This window comes from Balaenoptera ricei, chromosome 15 (assembly GCF_028023285.1).
Source record: "Balaenoptera ricei isolate mBalRic1 chromosome 15, mBalRic1.hap2, whole genome shotgun sequence".
Taxonomy (NCBI): Eukaryota; Metazoa; Chordata; class Mammalia; order Artiodactyla; family Balaenopteridae; genus Balaenoptera; species Balaenoptera ricei.
In genome coordinates, this window is record NC_082653.1 from 85182057 (window position 1) to 85207201 (window position 25145).

The 25145-nt window shown below is 41.3% G+C and overlaps 1 protein-coding gene across 3 annotated transcripts; it reads left to right on the top strand.

The window, feature by feature from the left end:
- On the top strand, window positions 1-24699 carry RBAK (RB associated KRAB zinc finger). Of its 3 annotated transcripts, none has more exons than XM_059896240.1 (6): window positions 1-943; window positions 1869-2002; window positions 3018-3075; window positions 14328-14454; window positions 14726-14821; window positions 18457-24699. In XM_059896240.1, the coding sequence occupies exons 3-6, from the start codon at window positions 3061-3063 to the stop codon at window positions 20361-20363; spliced, it is 2145 nt and encodes a 714-aa protein (XP_059752223.1). In that variant the 5' UTR covers window positions 1-943; window positions 1869-2002; window positions 3018-3060; the 3' UTR covers window positions 20364-24699. The 3 variants fall into 3 exon arrangements, with proteins under 3 accessions (XP_059752223.1, XP_059752224.1, XP_059752225.1); XM_059896241.1 differs by lacking the exon at window positions 1-943 and adding an exon at window positions 1393-1569; XM_059896242.1 differs by lacking the exon at window positions 1-943 and adding an exon at window positions 1576-1689.
- The last annotated feature ends 446 nt before the right edge of the window (window positions 24700-25145 follow it).

Sequence of the window (25145 nt, forward strand, 5' to 3'; positions counted from 1 at the left end):
TCTTCTGAAAAAATACACAGAAGTGGAATTTCTGGATCCTATTATAGTTCTTTAAAATTCTTGAGGAATGAGGTGCACTACTCTTGACACAAAGTTTACCTGGTGCTGTTAGGTGAATCCATCCAGGATCTCTGTGAAGACCTCCAAAACTGTTAAAACATAAGGGTAGGGACTTCCCTGGTGGTCCAGTGGTAACGAATCCCCCTTACAATGCAGGGGACCTGCGTTCAATCCCTGGTCAGGGAACTAAGATCCCATGTGCCGCAGGGTACTAAGCCTGCGTGCCACAACTACTGAGCTTTTGCACTTCAACTAGAGCCCGAGTGCCGCAATCTACAGAGCTCACGTGCCCTGGAGCCCGTGTGCCACAACTAAAGAGAGAAAACCAGCCCGCCACAACTAGAGAGAAGCCCACGCACCACAAGCAGAGAGAAGCCCAAGCTCCACAGCAAAGAGCCCGCGTGCTGCAACTAAGACCTGACGCAGCCAAAGATAAATAAAATAAATAAATAAATAAATAATAAATCTTAAAAAAAAATAAGTGTGAGATCATGACTCTCATATAGATATAAAAATGAGCACAGGCTAAGTATTTTATTTCATTCAAGAAGGAACCTGCAACTGTTATAACCGGTTCAAAAGAGAATCTGAGAAGCAGACACATTACAGATCCGGACTATTGAAATGAATATGTAAAAAAAGAAATGAAGGCAAAATTGGATTTTTCCTGGGTAGGGTTTTGGCGAGTCAACTGAACTTCCTACCAAGTGGACAGAATTTCTTGTTACCTACAACCTTCAAAGACGTGTAAAACAGCTTGAAGACAAAGAAAGGGCTGAAATCAACGCGATGAGCGATGTCCTCCAAATAATGCTTAGTTATCCATTGAAACACACAATTTTTTTTCCACACACATAATCCTCTTCAGGAAGTAAAGGAATGGGTAATTTTCTTCTTTCAATTCTGTATTTTATGATTTTTCTACAGTTGTCACGAATTAAAAGTGGTTTGGAAAACCTATGTTTCTTTTTCCCTACGAGGGGGAGGAAGGTATCCTAGGCTAATACTCTATTGTGTTAACGCTAAGTTCTATTCACTAATATTTTAATTAAATAGCTCACTATGATAGTAAGCTAACATGATAAACCCCTTTCCCTTATTTATCAGTTGTCTGTGGACACTTATTCTAAGACTTAAGCACGCAAGGTAAGGAAAAGATTAGCGCACCAGGACATAGTCAGGTAAGATGCCTCGAGAAGCGGTGACATAACAGACGTTCCCTTAAAGTAAGGGGAAATTTGAGTCCCTGGTCCAGGCGGCCCATCCTCTCAGCACATCACCTCTTCACCGCCAGATGAGATGGAGACATTTAAGACGTTCCCTAACATGACGGCGCGGAGACTTCTGGGAAATAGAGTCCTGGTATTTGTCTCGCTCTCCGGGGCGGGCCTTGGCAGGCGGACTTCCGGCGTCCTCCTGCGCTGGTACTCTTACCCTGTGTGCGTGTTCGTGTTCGCGCACGCGCACTGCCGCCGCGCCGCGCTGCTCTCGTTTCCTTTCCTTGCCCAGGTCACTGCTTGCTTTCGTTCCCAGGCTCTGGCCTCCGGCGGGGGAAGATTCCGGGGCCTGAAGGGCTGGACGCCGTCTGGCCCGGCTGGCACCCAGCGGGCGCGGGCTGTGCGGGCAAGGGTTCGCGTGGGCTGGGCAGAGGCTGGAACGGGGACCCCCGAGCGCGAGCCCCGGAGCCCGCGGGCTGGGCCGAAGGGGCCGGGCAGGCGGCGGCGACGACGCAGTGCCAGACCGTCTGCGGCGGGCGGCACAGCGAGGCCCCGGGAGGGACGTGGGCCTGAAGGGAGCTTGTCCCGTAGGCCCAGAGCCGGCTCCTCCGGCCCAGTGGCCTCGTGAGGCGGAGAGGAGGGACCCCGGGAGAGGAGCGCGCCGGAGGAGCAGCCCCCGGCCCGGAGCCTCGGGAGCCCGGGGCTGGTCAGCGAGTCCCGACGGGGTAGGTGGTGCGTCTTTGGGCCTGCAGGCGGTTGTAGACCCTGCGGCCCTTGGAGAGCGGGGCTTGGGGGAGCCCGCCCCGGGCCCCGTGGGAGAGCGACCGGGAGGGTTTGACCGCTTCCCGGAGGTGGAGGGGCCGGGCTGGAGAGCAGGGCCGGCTGCTCCGGATGGGGCTGCCCTGGGACTTGTGAGTTCTGGGTGTCCTGGGGGAGCAGGGGCCACAGGCTCGGCTGGGACGTGCCGCGTCCACCCCTCCCTCCAACCCCGATCCTCCTCGTACTCGTCCTCCTGCTGTCGCCGTGTCGGGCTCTCGCACGTGTCTCTCAAGGCCCATCAGCCCGTTGGTTGTCTAATCTAAGCGTCCAGTGTCCCCCTGGGTTGTGCCCTGTGGAATCGCACAGTGTAGTTAGTGCATGATGAGTCTGCAAGGCTTCTGTCCCGCTTTCTCGGTTGAGTAAGGAAGAGATTGGGCCTGAGAAGGGAGGTGACTTGTCCCAGATCCTCACCGGGTGTGCACGTGGGGTCGCTAACAGGACTCAGAACTCCTAGGGCAGGTGTTCTGTCCACTTAAAGTCAGTTTCATAATAAAACACTCATAAGTGCAGCGGTAACCAAATTGAGTCAGATGATTTACAAACAGTACGGTGCCTTGATGCACGTTTATCCCCCTTTTGAGAGCTTACATTCTCCCTTACGGTGGAATCTTTGATTTTAATCAGTTTAAAGAGACAATAAGAAAATACTTAAGTAGTGTCACAGGAAAATTTTTTTATTTGCATTTTTCATTTAACTCCTTGAAACAGTCACTGTTCATATTCACCAATGAGAGTAACTTGATCGTGTTGGACTTGGAAAAGTACAGGTGTGTGTTTCCCTTGTAGGACCCTTTTAGCCTCTTCTGGATGTTCATAGGGTGTCATTTTGTTGGACTTTCTTTGATGGTCCTGATGCAGGAGGTTGCTGCCTGGGCAGGTCAGGTTACTCAGCACTTCAGTTACTTGCTTCCCTTCCTCTAGGTCCACCGTTTACAGTCTACGATTTTTCCAAGAGCAGCAGAAAATGAATGAATCCCAGGTGAGTTTTCCTGTCGGTGTATGTTTTCCCCCAGTTTGTTTTGTAATGCATTTTAGGAGGTGTATAAGGATCCACATTTTAAAATGTGAAGGTACAACTACTGAGCCTGCGCTCTAGAGCCCGCAAGCCACAGCTGCTGAGGCCCGCGCGCCTAGAGCCCGTGCTCCACAGCAAAGAGAGGCCCGTGCTCCACAGCAAAGAGAGGCCACTGCAATGAGAGGCCCATGCACCACAACGAGGAGTAGCCCCCGCTCGTCGCAACTGGAGAAAGCCTGTGCGCAGCAATGAAGACCCAACGCAGCCAAATATAAATAAACAAAATAAATAAATTTATTTTAAAAAAAAATGTGAAGGTAGAAATAGGTAAAAGACATTATCACATAAAATAGAGTTGTTACAGAGTCAGGGCGGCACCTAGTTGTCCAGTTCACACATATAGGTAGTATGATGCTTTAAGGCTACTGGAATTGAGCTGCAAATATGACTCATGTTCTTGATAGTTATAGAAAAAGGAAAATACCATCCATCGTGTGATTTGTGTTGACTATAAGAAGAAAGCATTTTTGTTACTTGTGGGTCTCAAAGATTTCCTAAGACCTGGAAAAATTTGTTTGTTGAAGTTGAAATAATTGTGGATAGCTCTGCTAATAACAGGCATCAAATCATTTCAGTATATGGCTTAGACTTATTGTTTATCTTAGCAGTGGGCCTGCTGCCCAGCGGGAACTTGGTGCATGTGATTTTTCCAGGCTCCAAAATATTGTGATCCAAGTAGACCTGTTTACATTTTTACTGTTTAGTCCCAGGCTAAAACCTAAATCATGGAATGGCCTGCTCATCCTTCAGATATTTCTGTTAATGTGTTTTTGGGTGGTTGTACAGCACACAATACAGACAAATATTCTCCAGTAGAGGTGTTTTCACTTCCCATTCCCATTTCAGTTCTTGGTGTCTTGGTTTTGTCCTTACCACTCTCCTGAATCTGTTGGTAAAGATTAGCAGTGACCTAATTATAGTCAAATCCAGTGGACATTTTCAGGTCCTTCCCTCTCCTGACCATCCGTCTGCCTTTGACATCTGTTACTGCCAAACTCATGGAGTCTCCCTTTTCTTGGCTTTTAAAAAAATTCATTTGGGACTTCCCTGGTGGCGCAGTGGTTAAGAATCCACCTGCCAGTGCAGGGGACACGGGTTCGAGCCCTGGTCCGGGAAGATCCCACATGCCACAGAGCAACTAAGCCCGTGCGCCACAGCTACTGAGCCTGCGCTCTAGAGCCCCCGAGCCACAACTACTGAGCCTTTGTGCCACCACTGAAGCCCGCGTGCTTAGAGCCCATGCTCCGCAACAGGAGAAGCCACTGCAATGAGAAGCCCACACACCACAACGAAGAGTAGCCCCCCACTCGCCGCAACTAGAGAAAGCCTGTGCGCAGCAATGAAGACCCAACGCAGCCAAAAATAAGTAAATAAAATTAATTAATTAATTAAAAATAAATATTCTTTTAAAAATCCTTTAGAAAAAATTCACTTGTATTTCTGTATGTATCTTTAAACAATAATGAGTCTTTTAAAAAGTGGGTGGGGATAACCCACAATACCGTTTTTTCTTAATATCAATGTTCAAAGTTTCACAATTTTCTACATGTTTTTCAGTTTTTTCTTTTCAACGAGGATACAAATAGAGCCCATATGTTGCAGTTGATTAGTCTTGAATTGTGTTGACTGCATTGCAGTTGCTTTAACTTTAACATATATTTTTTTCTGAACCGTTTGAGAGTGTGTGTCATGCCCCTTTACCCTGTAATATCTCAGTTGTATCTCCTAAGATCAAGAATATTTTCTTACATATGTTTGCCAGAGGTAACTGAATTCAGGAAATTTTACATTGATGTAATACTTTATTTTTTTAACATTTTTTAAACATTTACTTATTTTGGCTGTGCCGTGTCTTAGTTGTGGCATGCAGACTCTGAGTTGCAGCATGCAGGCTTCTTAGTTGTGGCATGCATGTGGGATCTAGTTCCCCAACCAGGGATCGAACCCAGGCCCCCTGCATTGGGAGTCTTACGTACTGGACCACCAGGCAAGTTCCTGATATAATACTTTATTTTTATTTATTTATTTATTATTTATTTATTTATTTATTTTTGGCAGCGTCAGGTCTTAGTTGTGGTGAGCGGGCTCTTTGTTGTGGCACGTGGGCTTCTCTCTAGTTGTGGCATGGGGGTTTTCTCTTCTCTAGTTGTGGTGCACTGGCTTCAGGGCGTGCTGGCTCTCTAGCTGTAGCGCTCCGGTTCCAGAGCGTGTGGGCTCTGTAGTTTGTGGCACAAGGGCTCTAGTTGAGGCGCCCGAACTGAGTACTTGTGGCGCGTGGGTTTAGTTGCCCTGCGGCATGTGAGATCTTAGTTCCCTGACCAGGGATCAAACCCACGTCCTCTGCATTGTAAGATGGATTCTTTACCACTGGACCACCAGGGAAGTCCCCTTGATATAATACTTTAATCTACAGTTCATCCAGTCATCCAACTTCCAGTTTTGTCAGTTTTCCCAGTAATTTCCTTTATAGCAATTTTTTATTTTTGATGTAGGATGCAGTCCGGAATTATGAATTGCATTTAGTTTTCATGCTTTTTAAGTCTGTTTAATATGGAATAGTTTCTCAATACCATTATAGTAATTGAAGAATACAGGCCAATTATTTTGTAGAATTCTTTGAATTTATGTTTCCCCGATGTTTTTTCATAGATTTAGATGGTGATTTTTCAGCAGGAACACTACATAAATAATGACTCTTTTAAGATTTATGACCCAGAATAGGGTCTCTCTCGGAGAAGTTCCACGTGCACTTGAGAAGGGTGCCTGCTCTGCTCTCGGTGGGTGGAGTGTTCTCTAAATGTCAGTAACATCAAGTTGGGAATGTTTGGCAGGTGCACCATATCCTTGCTAACCTTCTGCCGACTTGTCCCATGAGTCGTGAGAGAGGGGGAATTGAAATCTGCGATTGTGTTTTGTCCATTTCTCCTTGCAATTCTGTCAGTTTTTGCTTTATGAATTTTGTGAAAAGATACCTAACCATTTAAGATTATTAGATCCTCTTGATTAATTAACCACTTTGTTGTTGTGAATTGGCCTCCTTTATCCTGGTAATGGTCTGTGCTGTGAAATGGAATCTCTGATACTTATAAAGCCACTCCAGCTTTCTTTTGAGTAGTGTTGGTGTGCAATGTCTTATTCTGTCCTTTTACTTTTAACCTATTTGCATCTGTATATGTAAAATACAGCACTGTAGACAGCATATAGTTAGGTCTTGTTTTTTTTTATCCAATTTGACAATTTCTGTCTATTAATTGGGGTGTTTAGACCATTTACTTGTAACCTGAATATTGATACAACCAGTTAGGTTATAGTCTGTTGTCTTTATTTTCTGTTTGTCCCATCTTCTTTGTCTTCCTTCTGTTTGATTGACTATTTTTGTGATTGCATTTTATATCCTTTGTTGGGTTATTAGCCATAACACTTGTTATTTTAGTGGGTGCTTTAGTGTTTATAGCATGTAGCTTTAATTTGTTATAGTTTATCTTCAAGTAATATGCCTGATCACTTAGCTACAGTTCCATTTTTCCTATCTTGGTCTTTATACTGTTGTTGCATTTTATTTTTACAGGTAATACCAATCCCACAATACATTGGGTTTTTTGTTGTTGTTTGTTTTTTGTTTGTTTGTTTTTTGTCAGACCGAGTGGCTAGTGGGATCTCAGTTCCCTGACCAGGGATTGAACCTGGGCCCCTGCAATTAAAGTTCTGAGTTCTAACCACTGGACCACCAGGGAATTCCTGATACATTGTCATTTTTAATTAATCTTTTAAAGAGATTTAAATAATGAGAGAAAATACATAGTTACCATTTCTGGTGCTTCATTCTGTTGTGTAGATCCACATTTTTATCTGCTGTCATTTTTCTTCTGCCTGAAGGACTTTAACATTTCTTCTAGTTGATAATGAATTCTTATGGCTCTTGTATGTCTGAAGATATCTTTATTTTGCCTTCACTTTTAAAGAGATTATTGCTGGGTTTTTTTTATTCTCCAGTACTTTAAATGTGTTCCTCCACTGGCTTCTTGCTTACATTGATTCCAAGAGAAATCTGATGTCATCCTCGTCTTTGTTCCTCTGTATATAACGTGTCTTTATTTATTTATTTTTTATCACTAGTTTTTAGCCGTTTGGTTTTGATACGTCTTGGTGAAGGCATGCCTCGTTTTATTGTGCTTCACAGTGTGTCCAAGAACAAGGAGAATCATTCCATTTGTTCAGGTCTACTTCTCTGTCTTTCAGGAGTGTTTTAAAATTTTTCTAGTATAGATTTTATATATTTCTTATTAAGAGCTTTTTTCTGTTGCTATTGTAAACTGTGTGTACACTTGAATTACATCTTTTTACTCCTTTTTACGTAATGAGGGCCGTTGCTTTTATGTGTGTTAACTATATATTTTGTTACCTAACAGAGTTATTTTTATTGATTTGCTTCCATTGTTGATTCTCTGAGTTTTCTAGGTATAGTATATCATCTGTGAATAGAAATAGTTTCACTTTTTCTTATTGATTATTAGGTCTTTAATTGTTTTCTCTGATTGGAGATAATGAGCATTTTGCCTTGTTTCTAATCTTTGTGAGAATGTGTCTATTGTTTACCCATTAAGTAAGTCCTGACTTTAGAACTAAGAGGACTGAAGCATAGATACGTGTTTGTGTCTAGACTCAACAAAGTGTATGTATGTACCCGTGTGTATATGTATCACACGTATGCACATTAGGGTATGAGTATGTGTATACATAGGTATATTCATGTTGGTGAAGTATCCATCAATTCCTATTTTCTTGAGTTTTTTTTTTTTTTTTTAATTAGGTATGATTTGAATATTGTCAGAGGTCTTTTCAGCATCTTCGGAAATGTAAGATTTTTCTTCTTAGCTATATTATAATGGCACATTGTATTAATGGATTTCCCAATATTAAACCAGTCTGTATGCTTGGAATAAGTCCTGTTTAGATAATTACATATTTTCTTTTCAACACGGTATTGGATTTTGTTTGCTAATATTTCATTTTGGATACTTGTATCGATAGAAGCAATATTGATATGTAATTTAATTTATTTGCTTGATTGATCAGTCTTCCAACCCCTGCCACTTCTTGCCTTCTGGACTGCCTTAACCCAGAAGGTTATAACTTCCTATAGGTGATGTTGAAGCTCATTTGGCTTGCCTTGGGATAATCTTAGGCTCTCTTGGGGAATCTCAGCTGTGAGACCTGCACAGATGTGGCTGTACCAGTGGGTGGAATCCCTTTATAAACAATAGGATACTAGAACATGTTTACTGAACACTTCCCTTCCAAAATACAAGTTAAATGTTTACAGTCCCAACAAGTGCTCCTTCCAACAACTGAGAACCCATTTTGCTGGTCATTCAGTGAGGTTTCTACATCCCCATGTTCGTCTTTGTTGGAGCTCTTGGGTTTCGGTGGAGTATGTCACTGACTGTTTTAAGGAAACTGTTTTCTTCAACAAAAATTGTCTTGCTTTTCTGAAAATACCTTTATAATGTCTTTAGGCTTAAATGATAGTTTGGCTTGGTGTACAGTTCTAGGTTCAAAATCCTTTTTCTTTAAAAGTTGTGGGTGTTCTCCATTGTTTTCTCTTGGTTGAGAATTAGAATGTCAGTTGCCAGGGTAACTAGTGTATTTTTTTCCCTCTGTAACTTTTTAGGATTCCCCCCCCCCTTTTTCTTTTTTTTTTTTTTGGCTGTGCAGCTTGCGAGATGCCAGCTCCCCAACCAGGGATTGAACCCGGGCCCCCATAGCAAAAGCGCCAAGTCCCAACCACTGGACCACCAGGGAGTTCCCTCTAATTTTTAAATTTTAGATGTTTTATCAGGAAATTTCTTGATCTATTTGTTTACCCAGTATTTTTCTTTGCAGATTATATGGCCCCTTTTGATGATGTTTTGTTTTGTTTTGTTTGTTTGTTTATTTTTATGATCTTCAGCTCAGGAATCATTTTCCATTCTGCCTTTGATGATTTTTTGTTCATCGTCTATAACTCTTTCTGAAAATGTTGAATCTGTTGGATCTGGCTTCAATATCTCAAAATTTCATCATTTCAGTTTCTTGTTTTCAGAGAGATTTCCTAAGTTATCTATTCTATGTCCCGTTTATTATTCAAGCTTCTTACTTGAGGATTTTTTTAAAATTCAACAATCCAGTCTTTAATTTCTAAGTATTCTCCAGTGGCTTTTTCTTAGCAGAATGTTCTCATTTTCTGGAAGCAATATCCTGCTTAATTTATTAAAAAATATAAATCAGTAGACACAAATGCAAGTTGTTTTCTTTGTGAATTTGGTTCAGTCATTGTTGAGTTGTTCATCCTAATGTTTATCCTTTATTTATGTTGTTTTCTCAATTAGCTGATGATTCTTAATTTTTTAATTTCACTTTTTGAGAGAATAATTACTAATAACTAATGTGAAAATACTCAACCCATGACCCCATTTCATTCCTCTTTCCTTTGTGGAGGGGATGGCTGCAGAAGCTCTGTAAGGGAGTGGGTAGGGGTGTGTAATTAGAGAGGCATCACTGCATTTTTTTTCCTTCCACTTTTTTTTATTGTGGTAAAATACACATAACATAAATTTAGTATCCTAACCTTTTTTTTTTAAACATCTTTATTGGAGTATAATTGCTTTACAATGGTGTGTTAGTTTCTGCTTTATAACAAAATGAGTCAGCTATATGTATACATATATCCCCATATCTCCTCCCTCTTGCGTCTCCCTCCCATCCATCCTAACCATTTTTAAGTGTACAGTACAGTAGTGTTAAGGTAACCATTTTTTAAGTGTACAGTAGAGTGGTATTAAGGCCATTCATAATGTTGTGCAGTCGCCACCACCATCCACCTCGAGAGTGTGTCTCATCTTCCAGAACTGACACTCTGCCCCCGGTAAACACTAACTTCCCATTTCTCCCTCCCCAGCCCCTGGCAACCACCATTTTACTCTCTGTCTCTAGGATTTTGACTAAATACCTCATCTAAGCGGAATCCTACAGTATTTGTCCTTCCGTGACTGGCTCATTTCACTTCGCTTAATGTCCTTAAAGTTCGTTCATGTGGGGCTTCCCTGGTGGTGCAGTGGTTGAGAATCTGCCTGCCAATGCAGGGAACACGGGTTCGAGCCCTGGTCTGGGAAGATCCCACATGCCGCGGAGCAACTGGGCCCGTGAGCCACAATTACTGAGCCTGTGCGTCTGGAGCCTGTGCTCCGCAACAAGAGAGGCCGCGATAGTGAGAGGCCCGCGCACCGCGATGAAGAGTGGCCCCCGCTTGCCACAACTAGAGAAAGCCCTCGCACAGAAACGAAGACCCAACACAGCCATAAATAAATAAATAAATAAATAAAAGTTACTTAAAAAAAAAAGAGGATACCTAGTAAAATTTGAATTTCAGATAAACAGCAAAGAACTTTAAAAAAAAAAAGTTCGTTCATGTGGTAGCAGATGTCAGAATTTCCCGCCTTTTTAAGGCTGAATCATACTCCACTGTGTATGTATATCACATTTTGTTAACCATTTGTCCATCGATGGACACTTGGGTTATTCCCACATTTTAGCTATTGTGAATAATGCTGATGTGAACCTAGGTATACAGATACCTCTTTAAGTCTTTGCTTTCATTTTTGGGGGGTATAGACCCAGAAGTGGAATTGCTGGATCATATGTTAATTCTGTTTTTCATTTTTTGAGGAACCACCATGCTGTTTTCCACAGCAGCTGCACCATTTTACATTTTCACTAACAGTGCACAAGGGTTCCAATTTCTCCAACACTTGTAATTTTCTCAGTTTTTTGATAGTAGCCATCCTAATGGGTATGAGGTGGTATCTCACAGTTTTGATTTTCATTTCCCTAATTATCAGTGATGTTCAGCTTTTTTTTTCATATGCTTATTGGTCATTTGTAAAACTTCTTTGGAGAAATGTCTATTCAAGTGCTTTGCCCATTTTTCAAAATTTTACTTTATTTATTTCACTGCCTGTTTTAGAATTGTTGTTTTTGTTGTTGAGTTTTAGGAGTTCTCTGTATATTCTAGGTATTTTTAAAATTAATTTTTATTGGAGTATAAATTTACAGTGTTGTGTTAGTTTCTGCTGTACAGCAAAGTGAATCAGCTATACGTATACATATATCCCCTGTTTTTTGGATTTCCTTCCCATTTAGGTTACCACAGAGCGTTGAGTAGAGTTCCCTGTGATATACAGTAGGTTCTCATTAGTTATCTATTTTATACATAGTAGTGTATATATGTCAATCCCAGTCTCCCAATTCATCCTATCGCCCCCTACCCCCTTGGTATCCATACGTTCTTTACATCTGTGTCTCTACTTCTGCTTTGCAAATACGTTCATCTGTATCATTTTTCTAGATTCCACATATAAGCGATATCATATGATATTTGTTTTTCTCTTTCTGACTTCACTCTATCTGGCAGTCTCTAGGTCCATCCACGTCTCTGCAAATGGCACAATTTTGTTCCTTTTTATGGCTGAGTAATATTCCATTGTATATATGTACCACATTTTCTTTATCCATTCCTCTCTTGATGGACATTTAGGTTACTTCCATGTCCTGGTTGTTGTAAATAGTGCTGCAATGAACATTGGGGTGCATGTATCTAAATTTGAATTATGGTTTTGTCCAGGTATATGCCCAGGAGTGGGATTGCTGGGTCATATGGTAGTTCTGTTTTTAGTTTTTAAGGAACTTCCGTACTGTTCTCCATAATGGCTGTATCAATTTACATTCCCACCAACAGTGTAAGAGGGTTCCCTTTTCTCCACACCCTCTCCAGCATTTGTTTTTTTTTTTTAATTTTTTAAATATCTATTTTATTTATTTATTTTTGGCTGCATTGGGTCTTCATTTCTGTGTGCGGGCTTTCTCTAGTTGCAGTGAATGGGAGCTACTCTTAGTTGCGGTAGCTTCTCTTGCGGAGCACGGGCTCTAGGCGCGCGGGATTCTGTAGTTGTGGCTTGTGAGCTCTAGAGCGCAGACTCAGTAGTTGTGGCGCATGGGCTTAGTTGCTCCGCGTCATGTGGGATCTTCCCGGCCCAGGGCTCGAACCCGTGTCCCCTACATTGACAGGCGGATTCTTAACCACTGCGCCACCAGGGAAGCCCTGCAGCATTTATTGTTTGTAGATATTTTGATGATGGCCATTCTGACCGGTGTGAGGTGATACCTCATTGTAGTTTTGATTTGCATTTCTCTAATAATTAGTGATGTTGAGCATGTTTTCATGTGTTCTTCCACCCATTTTTTGATTGGGTTGTTTGTTTTTTTGATATTGAGCTGCATGAGCTGTTTTTAATCCCTTGTCAGTTGCTTCATTTGCAAATATTTTCTCCCATTCTGAGGGTTGTCTTTTCATCTTGTTTATGGTTTCCTTTTATATATTCTAGATGCTGACCCCTTAGCAGATACGTGATTTGCAAATATTTTCTCCCATTCCGTGGTGTCCCTTATTCCTTGTCGACTGTGTCTTCTGATGCACAGAACCTGTGGGCACCACTGCAAGTCGGCAGACAAGTTTAAGTTGCTCAGGTGCTTTATGGTGAGAGTAGTCTTCTAAGAGTTGCTTTAGGAGAAACGTCCATGTCCAACATGGAAACAGTTGGCTCTTTGTCCAGATGTGCCTGACATAGTCTTGGGTTGCACCTCCTTTCCTGGTGTCCTGTCAGGTTTATCCTTTGTCCCAGACAGCAGTTTTCCATTTGGACAGTGAATGTGTGATCACCCTCATTGCAGGGGTCTGAAGAGTGGTACTGGCTCCATCTCTGGCCCCCGAGCCCACGGCCAGGGACTGTCGGCACAGTCTGAGTGGATCTGGCTGCTCTGTGCAATGAGAACAGGAAGCCTCTCAAGCTGCTTGGTTGATTGTGTGAGTCATTCCTCTGTCAACCAGTCACTCTACTGCTGTAGGAACCCTAGGCCCTCTTGATGGGCCTGGAGATTTTCCAGGGCTCTGGTGGCGAGCCTGCTGTCACTTTTGCTGCAGTCCCGCCTCTGCCCCTGTGTGAGTGTGTTCCGTGGTCCTGGTTTCTCATCCGCTCTACTCGATAAATCAAGAATTTTCTCAAAAAAATTCCTGCTGTTGGTAACTTCTGTGTTCCAGTGCTCTTATGAGAACACTACTTTTATATTTCTTTGAATTGGGCTTTTTGGGTTTTTGTCTTGTTTTTGAGGCAGGAAAGTACTGGGTTGGCCAAAATGTTTGTTTGGGTTTCCTCAGCGAACATTTTGGCCAACCCAATACTTGCATATGTTCGTTTACTCTCTTGAACTAGAGGCAACTCTTCCTGTCCAAAAGCTGCCCTCGAGAAAGTGCCTTCTTGGTCTCTGCCCTGTGCCAACCTCTTAAATATTGGTGCTGCTGCAGGTTTTGCCATGGGTACTTTTTACACTGTGTCCTCTTCTTTTCCCCTGAATCGTGTAGAACACCCAGCTGAGCCTGCAGAACCTAGTCTGCCAACGTAAAATTAAAATAGTTTACTTTTCTCGTGTTAGACCATGCTCCACCTTGTATGTGTCACTCTGATAATACCTCAGGCAGTCTTTCAAGCAACAAATTTTCATTGCTGCCACAATGAGATGTTTGAGATACCACTTGAAGGAAGTACTAGAAAACTTAGCCAAGCAGATGGCTCCAGGTAGCCAGCTATAAGAATGGAGGGGCCAGAGGATGAAGGAGTTGAACCGGGATGGCCCCAGTCCTGGGCCGCGCCAGCATGAGGAGGTAGGGAGAGGAGACCCAACCAGCAGAGGCTGCTGAAGAGAGCGACAAGGAGGGAAATGCCCGTGTTCACTTAGCCAGTGTCTCCTTGCCGGGCTGTGAGCTCTTTGAGTGAGAGCAGGAGTGGTGGTTCATTAACTTATGTCCCCAGAACTCAGATACTTAAGTTGCAAAATTGGAGCTCTTTTTTTTTTTGGTTTGAGAGGTTTTTTGGCTGGTTCGTTTGTTTGACACATTAAAGAACCCAAAGGCAGTGTGTTTCTAATATGGCTTGTTTTCCTCCCACGATCTGTAACAACAGTGAGGTTTTCAGGGTCCGTAGTTGACTTTCCCGGTGAGCTGGGTGAGCCCTTGTCCCCATAAGTCTTCTCCATGTCACCCAGTTCCCATCACGGTGCCATTGCAGGGGCCAGTGTCATTCAAGGACGTGGCCGTGGACTTCACTCAGGAGGAATGGCAGCAGCTGGACCCTGATGAGAAGACAACCTACAGGGACGTGATGCTGGAGAACTACAGCCATCTGGTCTCCGTGGGTGAGGAGAGCCTGCTTTCTGAGTTGCTGCTCTGCTGGGGGCTTCCAGTTTAAGGATTTTATGCTTGACTTCGGAAAAAATCAGTGATGAGACTGTTTAATTCTTTGTGGGCACCAGATAAAGTATTTGTTTATTTGCTTCTCGATCAAAAGGTTCTGATTTTGATTAAGTGCAAAATAGACGCTTTATTTTGTGGCCTCTGAGGCAGCACCTTCTACTCAGAGACCCAGAGCCGAGCAGCAGGTCGAAGTTGGCTCTTTCTCATCCACAGGGTACGACAGCACCAAACCGAACGTGATCCTCAAGTTGGAGCAGGGAGAGGAGCCTTGGGTAGCAGATGGCGAGTTCCCACGGCAATTTCACCCAGGTGAGGTGGTGGAGTGTGAATTTGTAAATGGTCACTCCGGTCCTCTGGGGTGACCGCAGATGCCCTAAATCTCACCTCCTGGCACCAATAGCACTTGCCCTCCACCATGTATGCGCATGCTCCCTTTCTGATTTTGCACCGGGCTTACATTTTACAGGATTTCCGTGTCTTCTAGGACTGAGGGTGCATTCACTCCCTCTTCTTCTCATACTGTCCGTGACTAACCTCCCTATTATCACAGAATTCCTTTGTTTTCAGGCACTCAAAAGTCTGACAGAAAAGTTAACTGGAGACTTTTCTGGTCATTCTTTTTATCTTCCATTTTCTTTCCTTCCTTGCTGTGAAACGCCTCCGGCTTGTGTTCCACCCCAGTTTCACGCCCCCCTCTAGGCCCTCAGACACCCAGCGTAGTCCCCTCCCTACGCTTGTGGGTCGGCCCCTCCTCGCCGTGGGTGCACTGGTCACTGTCCCTGAAGCCCATCCTCGGTGACTCGGTGACACAGCACGAGTTGGGCCGTCCTCTTTCCCAAGTGCTCCTTCCTGTCCCATCTGTCTGCCCGTCCCTGTGTCGGCAGCAGATGTTCAGGAAGAGTTTATTTCATCAGTGAATTCCTGTTCTTCTCTGGCCTCCTCAGGAGCCCCTAGGACCTGTCTTCCACTTCTTTAGTCGTCTTTGTATCCCATAAAAGGGTTCATCTAGCCTCAACTTTGAAGGCTTTTTTATTTATGTTGCTCATCCAAATTGATACCCGACATCTGTAACCTGTAGCCTCTTTAACTCTTACCTGACAGAACAATCGCACAGGAAGGATCGTCCACTTCCTTCTTCCTTAGCACATCTGATGATAAACTATGACCTTTCCAAACCACGAATTCTGTGCATCTTCCCCAAGTCCCTTAATTTATTACATTGTACTTGTCTTCTCTGCCTTGTACCTGTTTTTTGTCTTTTATGAAATGCCTTAAAATTGTTCTTCATATTCTCAGTTTCTTTTGACATTGGTGTAAACAGTATTTTCTCATACGTACCTGGATTACAGTGAATCCTATTTGGAAATTGCAAAATCTGTTCATTTGAAACATCCAGTTGATCTTATCACTAGGCTCAGAAGATAAGCCTGTAACTATTCTGTTTCTTCTTAAGTGGAATTTAAATTCTCCTCAATCCCCCACAGTGTGGTGCAATGTTGCATACCAAAATGAATGTCCTGTTTCCCCCAACTCTTGTCAAATGCCATTTGGTCTAGATTTCTAAATGTCTTCCATTCAAACTGTCGTTGTCCCTCTACTCGCCCAGATGATACATCTTCTTTCCCTCTGCTCTCCCTTCTTTCCTTCCTTAGTTGTAGTTTGAAAAAAAAAAAAAAAAAACCCATAAAATTTACCGTTTTAACCATTTTTAAGTGAACAGTTCAGTGGTGTTAACTGTATTCACATTGTTGTCCAACAGAATCTCTAGAACTTTATCCTTTAAATTTGACCTTGAAAGTTCAGCTCCTGCTTGAAGTTTCCCTCATTTCTCGCTCTTCATCCAGTCTTTCCCTTCTCTTCACGTCCCCTCCACGTAGTGGTTGTTAGCACAGGATTGTGCACTCTGATGTGTAATGGCAAGTGTTTGTCGCTTGAGCTCCTTTCTCTACCTGAATTATAACCCTACAAAAAGGAAGGGTCTTAGTGCTCTGCTTTTCTGTGTAACATGTAGAAGATACTCAGTAGATTTTTCATTCACTCACTGAGGAGCTTCTTTGAGAGAATTTATTCTGAACTGTGGATTCTGAAAAAACAGCTGGGGGTTAGAGTCTAACCTGAAAGCACCCCATTTGATTCAGATTAGAAACTACTACTTTAATTTCTATTGGACAGATAAAAAAAAAATAGCAAGTGTGGTCATACATTTGACAGGCAGAGGTTTGAGTTAGGAAAGGAGAGCACAGCTGCATGAACTAGTTTAAAATTAGCTTTCAAATGGAATGTTCATAATCAAATACATGATATATAACTTTGTGTTAAGGCTATTTTAAAATTTAAGGGAAGGAGAGCTTCAAAAAGTTGGAAAGAGACTTTATAAATATTTTAAGGCTTCCCCTAAAACATAGCTAGGTTTTGAGTACATACCAGGCTGGAAGTCAGGTTGAGTGAACAAGAGCATGTGCAGACTTATGGTTGGGCGTGAGCAGGGCAGGGCCCAGGCTTCCTGGAGCAGAAGGTGTTTTTGGAAGATGAGTGTGATGCTAGTTTGAATATATATTGTGAATCTAGGTAATGAAAATTTTACTGGTAAAGGATAACTTTTGTTTTTTTTCTGCTGGTATTTGGGCACAGGGATGTTGTAGATTTCTGAGCCCAGAACTGTCAGTTGCATTGAATGTGAATGAGAGTAACTAAACATAGTTCAGAAGATCCAAAAACATGTAAAATACATGGAAATAAAAGTTGATATTGTAGGGGCTACTTTAGAAATCTGGTATTGAAGATTTTACACCAAATGAAACCTGAGAGTATGGGAACTCTTGTTTATATTCAGACTTAAGCTATACTATTATGTCAGGAACATGACTGGTTTTGGTAAATTTAAGTCAGCAGATTGAAAGAAAATTCATGGAAAAACTTACTGAGCATTTGTTTTGTGTCACTGTTCTAAGCATTAACATGTACTAACTAATGTATCAATAGTCTTTGCCCAGCCCTATGTTTAAGGAGCTCTTATCCACATTTCAGGTGAGCGAAACTGCATCACAGTTAAGTAACTTGCCCAGGTCCCCCAGCCTATGACGCATTGGAGTTGGGCTCCCAGTGCTTGCTACACTGTGCACTGTGTTGTAGACAAGTCACTTAGTGTTAAATGAGACCACAGGACTCTCCAGAGAACTGATCTTACTGGAGAGATTGGTCTACTTAGGTTTCTTTCAGACATTTATGTGCCTGGGTCTCTCCTTACAGGTCAATGTGAGTCAGGGCAAGAGAGTTGGAGCCCTGGTTGTGGGACTATCTCTAAACATGAGGGAATTGGAGCATTTAGAATGTTTATTTGGACTTATGTGCAGAATAGAAAGGCAAAGATTTTGGAAGGGTCTAGGTTAGTGAGCATGTTACCATGCTAATCTTGGTATGAAGTGATATTATATAGTTTAATATACATTGTAATCTGTTTCTCTCAAACATAATCCATACTTGAATATTTCCTTGGATTATACATCCAGTAATTGTTCCTGCTCTCCCACGAATCCCACTTGCTCTCAGTCCTCCCATTTCAGCCTCGATCTGGGACCCCTTCAGTGACTTTCTCCTCTGTTCATCATTTCTTGGGTTTATTTCATGTTTCCTACCAAAGTTCTGAACATATTTGTAAAGTAACAAAGGTACTTGTGTTCAATGTGAATTTACTCTTTCTTCTACTGCTGAGTCCTATCCTGCTCTCATCCCTTCCCCATCCCTCCCCCACCCCCCATGTCTGTCTGTTTGTCTTATATGACAAATCAAGGGGGAAAGAGGATTATACACTGATAATTATTTTTATTTGTGGAGATTGACCCTAAAGCCAGAGTCAAGCCCACAATAGGTCTTTGAGTACTGCTCCCATTCTATAACTGGTATGTTCAGATTCACAAGGTTTGTTTAATTTTATTCCTTTTTAGAAGAAGTCTGGAAAGTTGATGACCTGATGGAGAGAGCCCAAGAAAATAAAGACGAATGTTCAAGGCAAGCTGTTTCTATCAACAGCAGAACCCTGACTGAGGAGAGAGAGGTTGCATTTGATAAAACTTATAACATGGAAATAAGCCTTGTTCCTTCAAACCTAATATCTCATAATTGTGTCTCATGTGGAAAGACTTTGGGATCTACTTCAGAATTAATTATTAGTGATGGAAGCTATGCAAGAAAGAAACCTGATGAGTGTAGTGAATGTGGGAAAACATATCATGGAGAGAAACTCTATGAATTTCATCAAAATGGGGAAGCCTTTCCTCAAAATGAAGAAAGTATTCAGAAAATTAGTATTTTGGAGAAACCCTTTGAATATAATGAATGCACAGGAGCCTTAGACAATGAAGCTGTTTTCATTACTCATAAGAGAGCTTATATGGGGGAGAAGCCCTATGATTGGAATGGTTCTGGATCAGACTTCATCCAGATGTCAAGGTTTAATGTATACCAGAGATCACAGATGGAATTGAAGCCCTTTGAATGCAGTGAGTGTGGAAAATCCTTCTGTAAAAAGTCAAAATTCATTATACACCAGAGGGCTCACACTGGAGAGAAACCTTATGAATGTAACGTATGTGGGAAATCCTTCAGCCAAAAAGGAACCCTCACCGTACATCGGAGATCACACTTAGAGGAGAAGCCCTATAAATGCAATGAGTGTGGGAAAACCTTCTGTCAGAAGTTACATCTCACTCAACACCTGAGGACTCACTCAGGAGAGAAACCCTATGAATGTAATGAATGTGGGAAAACTTTCTGCCAAAAGACACATCTCACCTTACACCAGAGAAACCATTCAGGAGAGAGACCGTATCCATGTAACGAATGTGGTAAATCCTTCTCCCGCAAGTCAGCCCTCAGCGACCATCAGAGAACACACACGGGAGAGAAACTTTATAAATGTAATGAATGTGGGAAATCCTACTACCGAAAATCCACCCTTATTACACATCAGAGAACACACACAGGAGAGAAACCCTATCAGTGTAGTGAATGTGGGAAATTCTTTTCTCGGGTGTCATACCTCACTATCCATTACAGAAGTCATCTAGAAGAGAAGCCCTATGAATGCAATGAATGTGGCAAAACCTTCAATCTAAACTCAGCCTTCATTAGACATCGGAAAGTACACACAGATGAGAAACCCCACGAATGTGGTGAGTGTGGAAAGTTCTCATATCTCACCGACCATCACACAACTCACTTAGGAGAGAAACCCTATGAATGTAGTGAATGTGGGAAAACCTTCCTTGAAAATTCAGCCTTCGATGGGCACCAGTCACTTCCCAAAGGGGAAAAGTCCTATGAATGTAACATATGCGGGAAATTGTTCTCTGAGCTGTCATACTATACTATACATTATAGAAGTCATTCAGAAGAGAAGCCCTACGGATGTAATGAATGTGGGAAAACCTTCTCCCATAACTCATCCCTCTTTAGACATCAAAGAGTCCACACAGGAGAGAAACCCTACGAGTGTTATGAATGTGGGAAGTTCTTCTCTCAGAAGTCTTACCTCACTATACATCATAGAATTCATTCAGGAGAGAAGCCCTATGAATGTAGCAAGTGTGGGAAAGTTTTCTCTCGGATGTCAAACCTCACCGTACACTATAGAAGCCATTCAGGAGAGAAGCCCTATGAATGTAACGAATGTGGGAAAGTCTTTTCTCAGAAGTCATACCTCACTGTGCATTATAGAACTCATTCAGGAGAGAAGCCCTATGAATGTAACGAATGTGGGAAGAAGTTCCATCACAGGTCAGCCTTCAATAGCCATCAGAGAATTCACAGGAGAGGCAATGTGAACGTACTTGACATGGGAATGCTCCTCTGAAGTCAGATCTCATTTTAGAAAACCCTCTGCACATAATGAGTATGGGAAGTCGGTTGGGAGTCAGGCATCACTGTCTGAGAGTTCATGTTTCTGAATGAGGAAAAGCATTTAGGTGTTAGATTTATTCTAATCTGAATTTTCATAGAGAAGAATCCCTAAAACTGCAACAAGAAGCAAAGCCTTCAGCAAGACCCTACAACTCATTGGACACTAGACAGTTTATAAAAGAGTGAAACTCTATGAATATTTTATGTTTATTTTGGATTCCAATTGTATTCACATATCAGGGAATCATACCAAGGTGAAACCTGTCAAAGTGATGAATGTGTAAAATACATTGTCTTGGAAATTGTTATACTAAAAGCCATATTTCTGATATAAAATCAGATGTTTTTAGGAATGATATCAGAAGCTATCAGCTCTGAATAAACCTTCATTGCAGAAAATGAAGTTTTAAAATCTTCTGGAGTTGATAATGAGGATTGTAGCATTAAATATGTATATGGCAGTTTCTATCACGTTTCCAAAATGTGATTAATTCTATGCAATTCTATGCAAGTTTGGATTTGAATAATTTGTGAAAAAGCAGTGTTCTTATTTGAGTATTAAGGTGGCAAAATGTACTAATGTAGGATATATTGGTGAGGTGTTTGATAGGTACAGAATAGTTAAATACATAGTTTTCTGTTCTTCAGAGGCATTTACAAATGGTTTTTAATGAGTGCTTCATCAACAGAGGAACCAGTGACTTTTGTGAAGTTTCCAACTGCATTTGAGCAAAAAAGACTTAAAAATACTATTTTCATAAACTATGCATAGATCATTTGGAATCTAGTCTGTCCAGTGAAGGATGGCTGTACTGCTCATGCTCTATAACATAGGCCCAGCTCTCCTACCACTCTTGTTTTTTAACCCATAGGTTTCAGTGTGCAGTATGCCACTATTTTGTAATCCAGAAATTTTACCTGTGCTTTTATTTGATATGAATATGATGTCATTATTTTGTGCACTGCCTCTTATTCCCAGTATTTTGTAACAGATTAATGCAAGCTTCTAGCAGACATTTTTTGTTGATTAACCTCAGTGTCCTTCCTCTCCTCTTTACTTGCTGGAAGAGTTTAGGTATCTACTATTCACAAGACACGGAGGGTAAATCCTGAGTAATCTAAACCAATCATGCTAATTTCATTATGATCACCAGTAACTCGTTTATAGTGGTCACATGACCAAATCCTAGGCTAACAAAACAGACGGTTTCTGGAAAAAAGGTAAAACAGTGATCAAATGGATCTTACTCCAGGAATTTGAGGGTATTTTAATAATTAAAAAACCAATCACTGTAATATATCACATTGAAGAAAAGTAGTCTAGTGTGCAGGAAACTTGTGGTGAAATCAATATCCAATTGTGTTCTTAGCAAACTATGGATAGAAAGGAACTTCCTTTATTGGATAAAGAGTATCTTATACTACAACAAACAGCATATCAAATGGTGAAATATTGAAAGTTTTCTCCCAAGATCAAAAAAAGAGGCAAGGTTATCTGCTATGACTAATTTTATTCAGCATTGTGTAGAAGGACCTAGCCAGGAAAGTTAAGGGAAGCAAAAGAATGAAAAGGCTTAAGGATTAGAAGAAGTAAAACTTTTATTTGCAGATGACATGCTTTTATACATAGAAAATTCTAGGGAATATTCAGATAATTAGAATTGAATAAATTGAGCAGAATCCCCGCATACAAGGTCATTATGCAAAAATTGGTTTTTAATATATTTTCTGTGTTTCAACGAACACAGAAAATGAAAAGTTTTAAAACAATACCACTTACAGTAATATCAGAAATCCTTAAGTGCCTGGGGGGAAAATTACCTAACACTATATTTTCAAGAATTGTATCCAGGGGGGGGAAAAAATTACAGAACAGTAAGAGGGATATATCCTGTTCATGGATTCCAAGACAATCTTAAAAAGATGTCAGTTTTCCCCAAATTAATTCATACATTCAATGCAATCTTAATCAAAATCCTAGCAAGTTTTTGTAAATGAAAATTCTCAGATCCATGTGAAAATTCAAAAGACCAATAATAGTCAAAGCTATTTTCTAGAATAGACAGAACTAGAGAACTTATAGTGCCAGATATCAAGAGCTGTTACAAAGCCATAGGAATTATGATAGTGTGGTAATGACACAAAGATAAACAAATTGACCAGTGAAACAGAATAAAGATTCCAGAAACACCCAAACGTAATTCAGTCACCTAACTTTTGGTGAAGGTAATCATCATAATGTGGGAAAGGATGTTCTTTCCACTAAATGCTCTGTCATCATTTAAATTTCATAATTTAATAGAAAACAGAAAAATCAGTTGAGGTGGAGTGCAGTTTTAAGTATGAAATTAAAATAATAAAGCTATAAGAAGACTATAATCTTACAGCAAGCAAAGTTTTCTTAAGACTCAGAAAGCACTGAATCATAAAATAAAGATTGTTAATTTGAATATATTACATTAAAGAACTTCTGTTTCTCAAAAAGCCACCATTGAGAAAGTGAACAGGCAGACCACAGAGGGGAGAAGATGTTTGCAATTCAAATATGTGGCAGCAGAATCGAGTGTAAAAGAGGGCTTGGTAAACGTTTTTGGTGAGGGTCCAGATAGTATTAATGTTTGGGGCTTTGTGGGCTACACAGTTTCACTCACGACTACTCAACTTTGCTGTCGTAGTGTGAAAGCCATAAATAAGACAAAAACGAATGAATATGGCTGTGTCCCAGTAAGGCTTTATTCACAGATACTGGTGGAGGACAGGATTTGGCCAGCAGGCCATAGTTGCTGACCGCTGATCTAAAATAAAAACACCTACAAATCTACAAGGAAAAAAAAAAAATGGGCAAAAGACTTGGACGTCCACTTCATAAAAGAGGCTATCCACATGGGCAGTAAACATGAAAAGGTATGTTAATTTTATTAATAATCTTGGAAAAGGCAGATTTAAAACCCCGTGTGGCACTACTGCCACCCTCTGAAGTGGTTAAAATGAAAAGCATGAAAAAGCAAGATTTGGCAAGAATGTAACAGGAACTTGCCTACACTGCTGGTGGTATTGCCCATTGATAGAACCCTTTTGGAAAGCTGGCACTTAGAGCCAAGCCTGTGTATGTACCCTTTTAACAAACCCAAACCTAGCAGACATGCATGAATGTGTCCACTGTGCATGTATATGTCCACCAAGGGACATGTCCTAGAATTTTCATGACCTAAAACTTCAAAAAGCAACTCTGAAGGCACCTATGCAGTAGAACTTTGAACGTCGGTGGTGTGTTTCCACCACAGAACGCTGTAAGGCAAGGAGAATGAATGGGCAGTAAGCACAGGCAATAGCAGCTCAGTTTCACAAAGAATGCTAAATGAAGGAATCTAGACACAAAAGCAAACAGGTAAAGTATAAGAACAGGTAAAACTTGTCTATGCAGTTAGAAATCAGGATAGCGGTTAGCCTTGGCCAAGGCTGACAAGGAGCATTCATCTGGTGCTGGTAATAATTGGTTTCTAAATCTAGGTGCTGAATATCTGAGTGTTCTGTGCACTCGAGCTTTGTGTGTTTTTCTGCATGTATATTACACTTCCATAAAATGTTTTTAAAAATCACAAGTGTCTACCATTTTTGTTGCTCAGCACTCTTGCCATATTTTTCTAGATGTATATGAGTATGCTGCATAACAGGAATTAATTGGTAGATTTTGAATAATTTTGTGCAGGAAATACTCTTAGTTTTAATGGCAACTACTAAGATTTCCTACACTGACCGTAAAGCTTAGTATAATGTATATTTTCAGTAAATATTTGAAAAGGTGACAGGGCCATTACATATGTTGTCATCCTACAGTTCGGCATATATAAATGCATCTGGCACATATAAATAGGTCTGGACTGCCTCTTCAATAAAGAACTGATGTGTGTAAACCTTTCATATCTTCTCAGGCGAATTGTTTTTTACATTCCTGAATTTGGGATGCATCTTAACCGTCACCCTGTCATAGAGGTGACCTTTCTTTGAGGTTAAGTATAACGGTGAGTTTGATTTGATAAAATTTTTTAAAGTTTTCAAGTTATCCTTTCAGCAAATTTAAAATAGGCAGTTAACAGCACAAACGTTAGTGATTGAAGGATATAGTTAATTAAGACCTTGCAGGATAAAATGTAAGAGCACTCAGCATGGGGAATGGGGGATGCTGGCTGGGTTTATGGCACAACAATGAGGAATTATGACATTTGATGGTGTGGACTATGTACTTAGTTGTTTTTCTTAATATATATTTTAAATTTCATTTATTTTTATTTTTGGCTGTGCTGGTTCTTCGTTGCTGCGCGTGGGCTTTCTCTAGTTGCAGCGAGCAGGGGCTACTCTTCGTTGCGGTGCACAGGCTTCTCATTGCGGTGGCTTCTCTTGTTGCGGAGCACAGGCTCTAGGCACACGGGCTTCAGTAGTTGTGGCACGTGGGCTCAGTAGTTGGGGCCGTGGGCTCTAGAGCGCAGACTCAATAGTTGTGGCGCACGGGCTTAGTTACTCTGCGGCATGTGGGATCTTCCCGGACCAGGGCTCGAATCTGTGTCTCCTGTGTTGGCAGGTGGATTCTTTTTTTTTTTTTTTTTTTTTTAAATTAAACCTTTCTTACAACACTTCTTAATTTTATTTATTTATTTATTTTTGCTGTGTGGGGTCTTCGTTTCTGTGCGAGGGCTTTCTCCAGTTGCGGCAAGCGGGGCCCACTCTTCATCGCGGT